The 16,856-nt window shown below is 36.5% G+C and overlaps 1 protein-coding gene across 1 annotated transcript in view; it reads left to right on the forward strand.

Annotated features, from left to right (window-relative positions):
- The first annotated feature begins 693 nt into the window (after window positions 1-693).
- LOC109051248 (AT-rich interactive domain-containing protein 3B-like) overlaps window positions 694-16,856 on the forward strand; it is a 31,500-nt gene continuing 15,337 nt past the window's right edge. Inside the window, exons 1-4 of the mRNA XM_042753535.1 lie at window positions 694-922; window positions 2,449-3,120; window positions 14,053-14,127; window positions 15,967-16,039. Of these exons, the coding sequence (XP_042609469.1) occupies window positions 887-922; window positions 2,449-3,120; window positions 14,053-14,127; window positions 15,967-16,039 (856 nt within the window). The 5' untranslated portion in view covers window positions 694-886. The remainder of the gene's footprint in view (window positions 923-2,448; window positions 3,121-14,052; window positions 14,128-15,966; window positions 16,040-16,856) is intronic.

Genomic DNA, 16,856 nt, shown 5'->3' on the forward strand with positions numbered 1-16,856 from the left:
TGAGAGACTTCTCTCTCATTAACAGCTATAGGTAAATATAATAATAATAAAAGTACAGTAAACTGCAAAACCATTTACACTACAAACCAGTGTTTATGATTAGACTACTACGATAAATTAACATTATCAAATTGAGCAAAATAACACATTCAAGCTAGAAATGGCCGCACCCGCTGTTAAATTAAAAAATAAGGTGGACAGCAAACAGTTTTTGTTTTTCTGCTTGCCACCAGCTATAATTATATAGTAAACGTTACAGCGCTTTTGAACCAGTGGAGGGCGTAGCAGGAATGCGTTCAAATTTAAATCACATTAAAAAGTCAAATCACAATCAAAACATTTAACCCTGTTGTGATTAAAACGTGTTTTCCTCATCGTACGATTAATAATCGTTCATTTCCGTTTCTTTTATAAACATATGTATGTGTGGCTAATTTGGGGTCAGAATTTACAGACTAAAATAAAAAATGGCAGTCTAATATTAGATCCATGAAACAGCCACGTAAGTGTATGTTAACTCCTATCGGATTTTGTGCTATAAATATTTTACTTAGTTGCTTGCAAAGGGGAAACGTAAGAACGTAACAACCCATTGCACCAGCCATTTAAACGTGATTTAAATTTCCGGTAATTTGCCTCCGGCTTGAGCACCAAAAGTAGAAGGAAAAGTGGGAGTGTGTGTTTACACCCTCAGCGCGCAGTTCGGGAGGTGAGGTCAGGCGTTTCCCCTTTAGCTGGCCCAAGTCTCGAGTGTTTTTTTACCCTCTGCGAACACCGAGAGGTTTATTACAGTTCTATCAGAGGGGATATTACACGTTCGGGTGGATGCACACGGACTCGGTGCGCTGAGCAAAACACGCACGGTGGTTTATCTAGGAAAAGAGTGATGGTGGACAATTCCAGTAGCAGCAAAGCGCAAGTGGTGAGTTCCGTCCTGTTGGCACGGAGCCCTGTTGAATGTATTGATAAGCTACTGTAATATTGAATCAGCACACCTCGAGCGTATAAAATATTTCATGTACATATAAAATTTTTTGATATAAACTCAATGAGTCAGTATTTATTATAATTACCTTCGTGGGAGAGATCAAGCTATTATATGTAGCGAAAACCCACATTGTACACGTCATGATTTCAAGATTCTTTTGATGATACAACTCGCGCTGTTTATTTGTTGTTAAAGTTCCAATTCGCGTGCCGCCGGATTCGAATTCTCCGTCAGAACGCGATACTTTGTTGCGTCGTGTGTTCGTTCTCTCTTTTAATAGCTTAATTGTTTTTGGAAGAGCGCCATACTTTTGGGCAGCAGCCATGATTCGACTGTGAACTGAATATCTTTTATTATTGCGCTCACTTATCAAATTGTGCTTTAATTAGTAATAAAGTAACGGCATAAATCGACTGGATTTGGCTAAATATTAATTATTTAACTAAATGAAAAGCGACACGCCGTTTTGACCGGACATCCGGTCGTTCTACTATCCAGACTATTGTGGGGGGGGGTCAAAGGTAGGTTGGCCTTCTGGGCAATTAGCGAGCCGCGGAATGCGACGTTAATCTTTTGGGACATAAATACTGTTAATACGAATTAAAATTCTTGTGACATTACTTCGAAATCCAATCGGCCATGTCCGTTGTGATGATTTGCTTACACATATTTGTTTTTCATTTAAATTAAACAAATTTGAATTCTTCCGTGATGTCGTTTGTGTTTTCCCACCCTGGCGTATTTGTGTTCTATTTGTATCTGATTCGAATTAAGTTCATTTTAATTCCTCCGCCACGTCGTTTAATCGTTTGATAATGCGTCTTTAATTCGAACTTTAATGCCTGTTAGTTCGAATTAAAAGAATTCAAGTTACTCAGAAAACTGTGTGATTGTTTTGTTTACACTTTAGTTGTGTGTTGCGTGAGCGTTTAAAAACGTTACTTTTGGTTCTTTAAAAAAATATTTTAGTTATTAAAATGTTTATTTATATGTATTTGCTAAATATCAACAAAACGTTATATTTATTTTCCCACCCTGAAATTGTTCCAAACCTGTATGATTTTATTTCTTCTGCTAAATATCAACAAAACGTTATATTTAGAATAATGTGAGTAAACAGTTGCTGGTCCCCATTGACTTCTGTAGTATGAGGGAAAACTGTTTGGTTACCCACATTCTTCAAAATATCTTTTATGTTCAACAGAAGAAAGAATTTCATTCAGGTTTGGATCAACTTGAGGGTTAGTAAATGATGACAGAATTTTCATTTTGGGGGCAAACTAGCCCTTTAAATGTTAATTATAAATTATATTGAACTCAACTCCTGTTATAGTATACTATAATTAAAAAAATTAAAATAAAAATAATTATTATAAATTTAAAAAAAAAAAAAAAATGGAGTTAGCTTTTTATAAAATGTGTTTACAGAATTATTTTACTTATTTTCCATCACAATCCAGCCCAGCTTGTCTCAGGACAGCAGTTTGGCTGGTGCATTTTCCCAGGCGGCTTTCGGAAGTTCGGCTGGAGTCAAACTGGAGGCAGTTATGGAGCAGCTCCAGAGACAACAACAAGCTAAACTGGAGATGGAGCGCAAGGAGAGACACTTCAGGGAAGCCCATATTCTGTATGCCCAGCAGCTGGCTGCACAGCAAGCAATCATGGCCTCCAGAGCTCAGGGTGCCCCATTAACCCCCGATTTCTACAGCAAAAACTCCAGAGACAGAGCGCTGAAAGGTGGCCAAGGGCCTCAAGCTGTCAGGGGACCCATGAAAACCAGTCCTGACCAAGTACATGAGGAAGATGCCGCTGATGAGATGGACAGAGGAAGAGGGTCCGAGGGGGACGAAGACGACGATGATGAAATGATGGATGGAGAAGACGGTAGCGAAGAAGAGGAAAGCGAAGGCTTGGAGTTCCTCAGGAAGCAAAGTCTTGCGCTTCAGCAAGCATCTGTCGGAGTTCCTCCGTATGCGTTCCCCGTCTACGCTGCATCGTCATCCACTGCTAAAAAACATCCCGTGTCGCCAACCAAGGTGAAAGAGGAGCCCGACGACTCTCTTACCGACCAACAATCGTTCAACACCCCAAACGGACTGAATGATTGGAGTCTGGATGACTCGTTCAAACAGGTTTGTGTCTATATTTCTATGACTTGTCATTAATCTCCAGGGGTTTTCAGTATGTCAGGCATTTGAAGGCATTGTGTTTACTCTCACTTTATCCCCAGTGACCTACAAAAAAGCAGCAATGCAGCATATTTTCATTCATTTCTGCATGATTTGAGGAGTGCCACATCATGCAATGAATTGTAAAAAGTCTTTACATGTTCATAAAATGTGAAACCACTAAAACAGACTCATCTCCTCAAAAAGAAAAATAATAAACTTCATAAAGTGTGTAATTTTTCTCAAGATATTTTCACAAAAATACGTCAAGAAAATGTCCAGATCACTCCAAAATCAAAATAAGTTTTTTTTTTTTTTTTTTTTTTTTTTTGACTTTGCTTTACAGAAAAGAAACCTCTTTTTGCAACCATTGAAGATTTCTGTTTTGACATTATTTACTTAAATTAAGCAGAATTCCCCATAGATTCTTATTTTTGTATTATCATTACATTAATGTTAAAACTGTTATATTATTAAATTAAAATGTTTATTAATAATGGTAGCATTTGCTATACTACCCTTAATTATACTGATTTGAATAAAGTTTTAAAAAAAAAGAAATAGGTGCAGTGTGGTAATGATAATCATAATTTAAAGAAATAGAAGTAAATTGCCTTATTGGGGGTTAAATGTTTTGTAAACTTGTTTTCATATTTTACCATAATGTAGAAAAATAAATATTACATGTTTATAATGGTTTTTTTTTGCACAAGAGAACTACACGTTCCTCCAAAAGAAACATTTTGAATCCTTTTTTTTTTTTTTTTTTTTTTCAAAATACATCTTTCCTTATTTTTCCCTTCTCGCACAAGAGAACTACACGTTCCTCCAAAAGTTCACAAAAGACATCGGGCCTGATTTTTCCCTTCTCGTTGTGTTCTACTTCTTTCTAAAGCTATTGTCCTCCTCTTCCCTTATCATCAATAGTCTCCTGCTGTGAGCCAAGCTGTACCCTCAGACATGTTCTTACGACTCTTTCAGTTAATTTCTCCATTTGTTCATCCCGAGTCTTTAGGGAATTCTGTCCTGACATAAGGCTTTTGTCCCTGGATATCCCTGAAGTGTGGCGTTCTGGCAGGCGGCCCAACAGGAGTGCGCTTTCATTCTCTCTTTCTTCCTGCCGTCTCACTTTCCTCTGTCATTCCCCCTACCGCTGGTGTTTCTTGAGAACAAGCTCTTGGCAGTGTGCTGTAATGCTGTCTTGGCCTGTGACCAGAGAGGCACGCTGTCAAGCTCCAATACAAGAGGCAGAATGTTACCGGCGCGTGCTGTTGAAGAGCCGCCCTGACAGTTCACCCGTGGAGATTTACAACAATTTAGGTAGTCGAAACTGGTCAACTGTGCGTGGGACTCTTAAATAAGAATGTTTAAAGGGATTGTTAATCTAAAAATGAAAATTCTGCCATCATTTACTCACCCTTATGTTGTTCCATACCTGTATGAACACATAAGAAGACATTTCGTGAAATGACTCAACATTTTGTGTCCATATAATGGAAGTCAATGGGGTCCAAAGTTGGACATTGGACATTTGTCAAAATATCATTTTGTGTTTGACAAAAAAATCATTCATACATATTTGGCACTATGTGAGACGACTTCTAAATTCTTGTGTTTGAGTGATGTAATTTTCGTAAGCGTAATTTCGTAATCACGATAGGATGAAGCCGTCTTTCAGAAGACCGTCTCTGTGGGTTTAATATGGAGAGAGACATTTCCCTGTAGTGCTGTCATCCATTTTAGTTGCCTCAGGTTTGAGCTCTTTGTTTTCTCAGCTGCGCTTAAGTGATCGATCAATCAGGGAAAAATGGATTGCTCTAATTTCAAACGCTCACTCTTATGGCTTCCTTCAGCCCTTGATATTTGCATGCTTTCAATCAAAGCCCATTTACCATACTTGTGTTGAATAATACAACATTATATATCGAAACCCCCAAAGCGCCGTTTAGCAGTGCATCCGTTTTATTCCGTAAGTGTTGCTGTCTTTGATGTTATGATCGTGTGTTTTTACGCAAAACATCCAACGTGGTTTTATCGACAGTTACTGACATCAAACATGTTCAAAGCAGTTTTGTTTTTCGGTAGATCAGTAACAACAAGCAAAAGTCTGTAAAACTGTGGTGATGTTTGGGAAGGTTGTGTGTTGACAGGCAGGTCTGTGATGTTTTCATCACACCCATGTCATTATATATGTATTTATAGACTGTGATGGTCTGAGGACTTGTATACTGCTTTTTTAAATATAGGCTTGTCCAAGTGTATTGGAGACTATTTAATAAACAAGCTTTATAGAGTCACTTAATGGTGAGTGCATTTTAGGGGGGTGATTTTCACAAAAAGTTGTCAAGAAAATGTCCAGAAAAAAAAAAAACCAACCTTATCAAGAAAAAAAAACCAGCCACAAAACCAAAAATAAAAACCGAAAAACCAGTAATAAATTTTTTTTTTTTTTTTTTTTTTTTTTTTAAGATGATGTATAAAGATTTATACATCATCTGACAGCTGAATAAAAAATGCTTTCCATTGATGTATGGTTTGTTAGGATAGGACAATATTTGGCAAAGATACACCTATTTGAATATCTGGAATCTGAGGGTGCAAAAAACAAAATATTGAGAAAATCCTATTTAAATTGGTCCAAACGAAGTTCTTAGCAATGCAAAATACAAATCAAAAATTAAGTTTTGATTTATTTATGGTAGGAAATGTACTAAATATCTTCATGGAACATGATCTTTACTTAAATATCCTAATGATTTTTGGCATAAAAGAAAAAACGATAATTTTGTCCCATACAATGTATTGTTGGCTATTGATACAAATATATCTGTGCTACTTAAGACTGGTTTTGTGCTCCAGGGTCACGTATTGCTTTAATAAAATAAATCTTGTTTTTACAAGTATTTCTATTTTTTTTTTTTTTTTTTTTGCATTATTTAAAAACTGTTCACATGATTTTTATGAAAATTAAACACATTGTCCCTTAATTCACATTACTGTCAGGCAAAAAAAAAAAAAAAAAAAAAAAAATTTAATAATCTATAGATAGATAGATAAATAAATAGATAGTTATCTTTATTACTGTAAAAAAGTTATCAAAATAATTACTAAATTAAAATATTTATAAATAATGGTAGAATTTACTGCCTTTAATTTATGCCGATTAAGTAAAAAAATTAATTACTTATGCGGTAATGATAATCATCATAGGAAAAAAAAAAACAGTAAAGTGTTAGGTGCACAATAGTAATGAAAATTAAAGGGTAAAATGTGCTAAATTGTTCTAAAAGTAATTATTGCTCCTGCATGTGGTAATTGTCTCTATGCAAAGTATTATTTGTTTTTTCATTTTTACAGGCTTTGTGAGAAAATAAAATAAATCATAACAATTAAAACAAATAATAATTTAAACAAGTTTTACTGCTTGGAACTGAAATAATATTTAATTAAAAATAATACTTTAATTACTGAATCTGATTCGCTTTTTTGTTTAATTAGATTTTTATTTGGTATTCTTGGTTGAATTTTAATGCACAAAAGGCAAAAACAGACTTCTTTAATAAGCAAGGTTTTACAGCTTGAGGGGCTTCAATCCCACCCCACCCTCTTTTTTTTTTGGTCCCACCAGTCTTTATTTCTGTCCTTTAGTATTTAATGATGCTCTCTGTGGTAACAGTATCAGATTGCAGGGTGGGGGGGATGTGAAGAGACTGGTTTGATGGCACTGACTGCACAAAAGAGAACAGATGCCACAAATGGCTTTTTTTAATGAGGGTTGGGGGTTGTCTTTTGGAAGCTTTTCACACTTTAAATGGATAAGTCTCAGTCATTCAGTAAACACCTTTGGTAAAAGCGCAGTAATCGGGTGTAAAGTTGGCGCCAGTGTTTACTCAAAATCTTAGCAAACGTGGGAATTAATCGGCAGTTTGCAGATAAAGGACGTTCACGACCGCTTTGTTTAGAATCAAAGGGGAAGAACTTTTCATGGGAGGCCCATGGATGGGGATGTTTGGTTAGGGGACATTATTTCTACTTCCTGTGCTTGAAAAGTTGAGTTTTGGGTGGTTGCTGATTTGTTTTTCAGGATTACTAGTGTTGAATTCAATAAATCATCTCCCAAGTCAATGAGGAGGTCAAATGGCCGCCGTTAAACTTTTCATTGAACACGTGGCTGAGGCTAGTCCAGATAGCTCGGCGCCCTTTAAACCTAGCATTTTTAGCGGTAGCTGACACAATGCCCTTTTTAGGGAGCTCGGCATGGTAATCTAGGGTTATTAATGGAGTTTTAATCAGTCTCAGTTGACGTCGGTGCATGCATGTGCCTTAAGTTATGACCTTTGAAGCCTCCCATTGCATTTCTGCCACACTCTTTAAAAATGTTCAAAAGGTTCTTTTTTGGCATCAATGGTTTCATGAAGAATCATACATTATTAAAAAATAAAGGTTCCAAAAATGTGTTTTCATAGCAATTCCATTTTTGGTTGCCTAAAGAACCTTTCAGTGAACAGTACTTTTCTTAGTGTGAAGGATATTTTAAACCTCTAAAGAACCTTTTTCTAATATATTGAACCTTTCGTGGATTGGAAAGTTTCCATGGATGTTAAAGGCTCTACATTGAACTGTTAATGCCAATAAATAACTTTTATTTTTAAAAGTGTACAATCTTTCCATTGCACAAAAGGTTCTTTATAGTGTAAAATGTTATTTAGATGTTTAAGAAAAATGGTTCTTTTCACAACTGTTCACTGAAAGGTTTTTTGGAGATCTAAAAATTGTTCTTCTAAGGCTGTGAAAACCTTTGGTACCCAACATGGATTGAGTGATATTGTCTTCTTTACAGTTGCTATGGCAAAAGTCATGTGTACGAATAAACAAAAAGACAAAAGTGCTTTAGATGGCACACTCTTAATGTTCTCCCTTCCCCCAAAAGAGCTTGTTTTCTAAACGAACAACAGGAAATTTGTCCTTGGGTTCCGGAGCAATCTTGTTTGTCGAACTCTTTTGCATTATTTAACTGTCAGCATCACCTTGACAACATTTCACCCCCACGCCAACGATACAATCCAGCCAGTAGCAATCAATTCTTATTATATCAGGGTTTGCTGTTGCAGTGGAATGATTTTCCATATAAATTATCAATGACCCGACGGCCTCACACTTGTATGTTGCTCCAAATGTTAGCACAACATCTGGTGCATAGTCTTAGCTTATTTCTCTTAAACGTTACGGGTGTTAATGCGGTCGAGAGGTCTGTCAGTCTTTCTCTGGTAGCTTGGTGGTCCATCTTGATGGAGAAGTTTCAGTTGGACGACCCTCCTGGGTCCTATGATGATCTGATCGCTGGCGTCAGCTCGAAGTGGAGCCCATCTGTGCAATAGATCAGCGCCGATTCAATTAGCGTTGGTCTTTGCTCTTAAGAATATCATCTCAACAGGCCAATTCCATGATAAAACATTGTTTTTTTTGAATTGCAAGCTGTCAGATGGATGTTTTATAGCCTTGTTTTGGTGCAATTTCGCCCTTCCTGTTTTTCAGTGCAGTGTGAACTATCTGGTCGAGTGGTTACTCTAACCCTTGAATAGAAGGCATTTGATAGTAAAAATCTTTAAAGGCCAGAGGCAAGAATGTGAGGTTGGTGAGGGGCTGGCGTCTGCGTCTAGTTTGTCCAGCCCCACCCAAAGGAAACATTCCAAGTGGAATTAGAGTTTCTTTTCTTCAAATGGTAAGAATTCCCATTAGGGGCCTGTGCATAAAGGGAGAATAGAGGGAGTGTCTTTATAGTAGCCACCATCCTATTATTTACCACCTCTACTACACCATTTCACCAAGTGTAACAGAAGCAAGTAATGGAGGGGGGAATGGTAATCAACCAGAAAGGTATATGGGGAAGGGAGGGGTGTTTTCTTATTTGTCCGTCCATTTCCTATCCCTCTTAACAAGTGTAGAATGTTTGTCCCCAACCCCCCTCAAAACCTGTCCCGACTCGCCGGAGGTTTTCACAGCCTTCGTTTTACCAAAAGCAGCTTAGGGCTTTATCATCACACAGTATCTATTTATCAGTGTCACTAGAATGTGGAATTTCAAGCACACCTAGGAAGAAATCAAGCACTAAAAAACACACACCTATTTCAAAAAAAAAAAAAAAAAGTGAGATTTTAAATATTGGTTAAAAGTACTTTTTTGGGCTATCAGTAACATTATTTTATGGTTTGTTATTCCTGTTTATTTTTATAACTTGACCATCACCATTTCTTTAATTATTTATTTGTCTATCTATTTATTTACATATTTAATTTTGGTAAATTTTAGCATTTTTATTTTTTTGTTTTATTTATAGCCCCATGTTTATTTTGTTAGATTTTTTTGTTTGTTTTGTTTTAGGTTTGTTTTTGTTCTTGTTTTCATTTTGTTCTTTGTGTTTTTGTGGAAAATGTAGTCTCTACAAGTGTTTTCAAATTACTTTTTTTAAGAAGTTGACTGCAGCAGTTGTTAGTCCAGTTTGACTGCATTAATGAATTTGTTGTACAAAGGTAGACAGAATGCAAGAATTGCAAAGTATTATAAACAGGACATGCAAATATCATCATGCTCTGAATCCTGAAAGGCCCCAAATCTAATTTCTGAGGGATTATTGGCATTTTAGAATTGTTAAATTAAGTAGAAAACCTGCCTAGGACAAGTATGCTTTTGGCATCTGTCCTCCTTCAGTTCCTAACTTTCCAAATGTCCGATACTGAGACAAAGCCATGGTGGACTGAGATCTTCACACCTGTGTCCATTTGTTTGAAAGACTATCTGTTTTCTCATGTAGCACCCAGTCAGGACAAAGATAATGGATGTGAACTCTGCCTCAGGCCTTTGCAGGATGTTCAAGGATTTGGACAAGCAGTTACAGGCCCTGGCTTTGGGCCTTTTGTCTCTGATTTGGCTCTTCTCAACTATGTGCCATTTGTATTGTTCAAAGGGCCATATCAACCAATAAGGCCTATTAAACCTACCTTTTTTTCTTTTTTTTTTTTTTTTTACCCCGCATCCTTTTGTAGTAAACTTTACTTTTTTTTTTGCACACAGTTGTTCAGGCTGCACATTTTGCTGACTTTTTCCCACAATGGACTTCTTATTGTGGGAGACTGGACAGCCGCACACCTTAAAGGATCACTTAGCGTAGTGCAGCATACAACCACAAATTGCTCTTAATGGATCTATTACAAATTCCCAGGGATAAAAGTCCCCAATCTATTCCCTCCCCGCCTCTCCAGCCTCTATTTCTCCTGGCACAGCAAGGAGCCGAATAAGTGAGACTGTGACTTTAAGCTGTGGAGACTCAATTATTTGATTTGGATTAAAGATCCAGGCCATCCCCCATGGTGCTGTTCAGTGCTGTCGCCTGTGGAGCAGCTGCGGTGTTGTTGAAAATCTAATGGCCGTGTGGCGCTTGGACATAAGTTCTCTTGTCCAAGTTAGGGCAAGTTTATTTGATCTATTTGTTTTTGTCTTTTATGTAGTATGGTTATTGTAAAATAAAGATTGGTGGAATGGCAAAATTATTTATTTATTTAGGACTTGGTTGTATTCTTTTTAAATTAGTGTTTCTAGTTGGTTTTATTTTGCATTATGTTTTTATTTTGGGAACTTGAGTGCCTCTATCTTTTTTTCTTATTTTTAGTTTTATTTTGTTGTTGTTGTTGTTTTGGGAATTTCTTTGATTTTGTTTTTCATGCCTTTTTTGCCTGTATGTTTTTCTTTTAAATTATATTGTTTTGTTTTTGACCTTTTTTATTTTGGCAAACTTGTTTTGGTTCAGTTTTTGTTTTATGTGGGTAACTTGAGAGCCTTTGTCCCTTTTTTTCGTATTTTTAGTTTTATTTTGTTGTTGTTGTTTTGGGAATTTCTTTGATTTTGTTTTTCATGCCTTTTTTGTCTGTATGTTTTTCTTTTAAATGATATTGTTTTGTTTTTGACCTTTTTTATTTTGGCAAACTTGTTTTGGTTCAGTTTTTGTTTTATGTGGGTAACTTTTTTCAAATCTGTTTTGTTTGTTTGTTTTTAACCAAACCTCAGATCAATTGTATGATTTGGAGTTTTGCAATGTTACTTAGTGACTCTAAATGACCTACATTTATGCTAAATGCATGAGATGCATTAAAACAAGTTGCTCCTAACAAAGCTTAAAGCGCTGAGAGTGTGGTCTGGTGCACCATTTAAAGAGTAGACTGTCATTTTATTTTTTCCACCCTTATTTACTTGCACCACAGTTTTACAGTATAGCAGAATCTTTACATACAGTCACACTGCCCAACCCTGTTGTAAAAGAATCCTTTAAGAAGAAATCAAACAACCTAAGTGCCTCAACTGAATAGTGACTCATGGTGAGTGCCGAAGACAAAACTGCTTCACACAGCATGATCTCTAACTTATCAAAATGCAATTACCACCCATTCCTATCAGCATACTGGTATATTTGCATTAACACCCAAAGAGGTCTGCTTGGTAGGGGAGGTAACTGTTTCATCTCAGTTGAACAATCCCATCTAGGTGTTGACAGCACTTTGGGAAGCCCACCCTGTTATAGCATTACTGCCTGTTGACTTAATGTCTCTGGTTTCTCAATGGTAGACTGTATTCACATTAGAAGATCTCTGTTTGGGCTCTTCTGTTAGGATATCACTTATCTAATAGACTAATGCTGTGGTTTCCACCCGTATTGATTTTTTTTCACTAAATTCAAATGTTTTTCATGAGATACACTCCCACAAATAAAGGTTCTTTATTGGCATCGAAGATTCCATGAAGAACCTTAAACATCTGTGAAACCCTTTCTTTGCACAAAAGGCTCTTTATAGTGGAAAACTGTTCTTTTAAATTATTAGAATGTCCATGGTTCTTTTAAGAACTCTTAACTCAAAGGTTTTAAAAGGAGCCAAAAATAATTCTTCTATGGTACCACTGCAACAAAATTCCTTTGGAACCTTCAGTTTTAGGAGTGTAGAGTTGAATATTGTGTCCATCCTTTCAGCCCAAGTCATTATTTGCCACATTCAGATGTGACAAACACTAGACAAGCCATGTGTTTGTTCCTCCCACCCAAGTAATTATTTGCCATGGTCAGCTAGGGCAGTGGTTTCTGTCGAATTAATATGGGGGAAGGGGCTTTCATTTCCTTCGGGTGACCCAGATGGTCATCTGCTTCCTCTTCTCAGCTAATTTGGCCACTAGCCAATCAGTTCTCCCTTAATATGATTAGTAAGGCCAAAGCCTGACCTGTAAGCCTGGTAACAGCTTGCACAGTTCTTGTAAATGTCTTCAGTGTAGGATAATGTTTTGCGTACGGCTCGCGTGTTGATTCCATTTGATTTGACGCATGCACTGTAGAAGTCCACGATTTCTCATAATCCTTTTATAATGGAATTCAAGTACACAAGTGCTTGTTGTTTTGAGATTCCCTCAAGGTTATACTGTAGACGGTCATTCACTTGACACATCACAATGCCACACAGCATGGATGCCCACCGCAGTTGATTCCCTGCCGGGTTCCCGCTCCCAGGCCCAGCTGGTGTGTGTTTGCTGTAAACGTGAAGAGGGCCCGGCTGTAGAGCGCACTCTTACCCAGCTGTGATTCACTTAGCATATTAAAGAGTGGGGTGGTGGATGAGTCCTATAAACTGCTTTATTGCCACTCTGCCTTTTCCTTTCAGACTTTGTGTAAATGAATACTGGAGCCACAGTGGATAACTTGTAGTCAAGCACAGGGCATGTGCACAGAGGGACTATTAGATTTTATAACTGTTTTGTGGTCAGGGCCTCTGTGTAACAAGGGTGACGCAGTAATAAAACTGATTGTATTCAAGCATATGAGCTGAAAATATGCACCTTTCTTAATACTAGAGATATATGAATGTATCGGTAACATTGGTTATTGGCTGATAATTGAGATTTTAGATTTATCAATATTACTCCATATTAGATGTATGTCAGCATATATTGGATTATATTAGCCAATATTGGATATCTTTTGCATGCTTGTTTGCTCTGTTACGTTTAGATAATTTAACACTCACTTGGTTATTCTTTGATCACTGATCACTGATAAAGATCTTATTGTTATTAAATTAACACCGTTAGTGTAATCTTTAGAATATGTATTTATTCATAGTTTTGTATTTAATTCAAATGCATTTTTTTTTCTTTTTAGAATTTTATGGGATTTTAATATTAGTCATTGTTTTATAATTGTTTTTCATTTATTGGTGTCACCCGTATATTAGATGTATTTCAATTATTTATTAGTTGTTTTTTTTATCAGACTATTAAATATTTAATTTTTCATTCTCATTTAAAATTAATAATTAAAAAAAACAATGTTTTATATTTATCTTTAGCATACTGTATATTGTTGTGATGCCTAAATTGACTTTTGCATTCAAAAAAAATAATTATATATATATTTATTTATTTATTTATTATTTTATATATATATATATATATATATATATATTATAATATATATATATATATATCTATATATATATATATATATATATATAATTTTTTTTTATTTTTTTTTTTATGTTTTTTAGTTATAACTTTAAAATAATCATCAGGCAGAAATTTTCAAAAGTTTGCATATGGTACATTTGTACTTTCGTTGTAGCTTCTGTCCACTGTCACCCAGCCATCAGCTTTGTACTCCTTCATGTTCACACAAGGAAGACCCTTGCAGTTCAAAGGTTAGTGTTAAGGAACGCCTCCCTGACATGCAGACAGGAGCCTGTTTGTGCACCTTGACTCCCGACACCCAATAACTCACTTTCTCGTCTGTCCTTTCAAACAGTGGCCCCCGATGTCATCCTCTCCTGTCACGTTGTTTTGATAATTGTTTTTTCTCTTTTCTTGAAGAATGGAAATTCAAGTTGGAACGAGGAAGGCGAGGGTGGGAAAAGCCGAGGAGAGGCCTCCAGAGACTTTGCCAAGGTAAACATAGTTTCTAAGCAATGGTCATTTAGTCATTACACATTTTGTCAGTGACACACTAACACAGTTTTGCTTAACTTTACAGTAGTGTGTAGAAGAAATGTTTTGTATAGTTAGGGGCTGTCAGTTTTTTTTATCACAATTAATTTGCTTATTTAGGTCACACATTTTTAAAGAAAGACAAACATTTTTGTCTGACACATTACAGAATATTTGTACGCTATTGTTCAAAAGTTAGGATTGATTTTTAAATGTCTTATGCTCACAAAGTCTGCTTTTTTAAATTAAATACAGTAATAACAGCAATATTGTGAAATATGGTATATGTATTTATTTCTAGTGTAATTAGGGCTGTGCATATGGACCAAAAAAACCTATAGCTATTTCTTTGATCAGTTTTGCGATTGCGATTTTAATCACGATTTTGACACACACAGACATGCTTTACAGTCATAAATGCATTCAGTATGAATTTGAAACACATTTCCAAAAGAAAACCAATTAGAGCTTTAGCAAAAAGTTGTAACATGTCTCTAGAACAGATAGAAGTCAAAATAATCACTAAGTTAAGATGTTACAAAATGTCTAGACATATGGCAAAAAATAAATAAATAAATAAATCTTATGTCCAGGGATTATTTTTTTTCTTTTTTGCCATGCATTGGTCATAGAGCTCATTGTAGTGGTGCCTCAGGTGTTGAAATAGATTTGTTATACATTATACAGGTTCACACGTACTCCGTCTGCAGTGCGTATACAGTATGTGTATGCGGTGCAGAAGCAGCAGCGAGAGCGCGTTATCATCATTCGTGAGCACGAATCTCTCCGCTCGCAAGCAGATTTCCTCTGCTCTGTCACAAAACCAGACGCGCGTGCTCAGATACATGCTGCTCTCGCCCGGAGAGAATGCGTGCACGTAAAACGTGTCTCCTCTCACTCAAACTGTGTCCTGTGCACTCACAACTCTCTCTATGCTCATGTGCTAGATATTAATTATTTTCGCACCTTTCTATTTCTAACCTTTTCTGTTCACATATTTCACATCTTTTACCACGTGCAGTGTGAACACTCTGATCCGTTAACATGGGCTCTGAAAAAATACGCATCACAGACAGTGTGTGTGAACCTGGAGTTACGTAGGCATATCCAGTCTGTTCTGTTCTCACGCTCCATTTTGGCCCGCTGCATTCTGATTGGATCGGATAGCATACTGCGGGAGGTCGGGGCCATGGAAAATCGTGCTATAAAGCGATTTAGAAGTCGCGCACACTCAAATCGTGATTTTTATGACGATTTCGATTAATCGCACAGCCCTAATTGTAATATATTTTAAAATGTAATTTGTTCCTGTGATCAAAGCTGAATTTTCAGTTAGTTTTGATGACAAGAAAAAAAAAATTCACAACATTACATATGTCTTTGCTGTCACTTTTGAACATTTTAGTACATTTTTGCCGAATAAAAGTATTAATTTGTTAATATAATAATAAAATTGCAAACTTTTGAACAATTATGTACATCTAAATGACTATGACTTCACTTTTTTTTTAATATGCCATTGTGGCTGATTTCTTTAAAAATTACTAGTTAAGGTGGTATTTTATTTACTTTATGGTCAAATTTAATGATATTAACAGTATTCTATTTAATCACATAAATTAACAAATTGACAGCCCTTATATTGATATATATTAGTATATTAAATTCTGTATTTTAGTGAACAAACAAGGACTTTTGTTCAGCCTTAAGAACAATAGCTTTATGTCCAAAAAGAAGCTGACGTGAAGAAGTTTCCGAAAGGATGTTACAGTGATTAATTCTTCACAATTTTCCTTAAAGCTTTACGAACTGGACAACGACCCAAAACGGAAGGAGTTCCTCGACGACCTTTTTGCATACATGCAGAAACGAGGTAGGACTGGCTCTATTAATCCTATTTCAAAAAATAATTTCCTCCCAAAGGGACCTACATCTTGTCTTTTATAGGACAAGTGTCTGTAGGAATAATTTAATCCACTTTAGCATTGCTCTTTGGTGATGACCGATTTAATCGGACACCTTCACCTAGTCTGGAGACACCCCCCTTAGTTAAGTGGAATCATATGTCCCCGGTCTCAGATTAGCATACTGTGACAGAACGATGGGCCTGACGGGCGTCATCCGACTAAGACTAAGCTCTCAGTGACACAGCTTGACGGGGCTATTAACCCCATACCACGGGTTTAAACTCAACCAGATGGAGAGCTGTTTGTGTTGGTCTGCCATCAAACCCCTCGTACCACCTACTAGTGTGCGTAAGTGGGGTTGTCAGCTGAGGCTTCATAATGGGCGGGGGATGGGAAATAGTGTGATCTTGCCAAATGTCCGTCACGGAGGTCCTCTCAGCCATGATTAATGATGTTTTTTTGACTGATGGAGTGTGTGAAAATGACTTCTGTGGGTGACGGTTGGGTGTTTTTCGAGTGCTGAAAGTGCTTCAGTGTGTGGGATGAGTAGCTGCTTTTCTGTAGATTGGAAGCAGTTTATACTCCGCAACCAGACGTTTGTTTAGTTGTTTCAGTCGTCTGGTGTTGGTCTGAAAAGTCTCTGGAGGCATGTTATCAGTGACTGGATAACTAGCATCTCTTGTTCTACTTCACTTTATTGTATTGGTCCACCAGTATGGATATTTTGATAACTGATGTCAATTCTAATATCTTAGAGAGCAGGGTGGACAATAATACCAGTAT

This window comes from Cyprinus carpio, chromosome B25 (assembly GCF_018340385.1).
Source record: "Cyprinus carpio isolate SPL01 chromosome B25, ASM1834038v1, whole genome shotgun sequence".
Taxonomy (NCBI): Eukaryota; Metazoa; Chordata; class Actinopteri; order Cypriniformes; family Cyprinidae; genus Cyprinus; species Cyprinus carpio.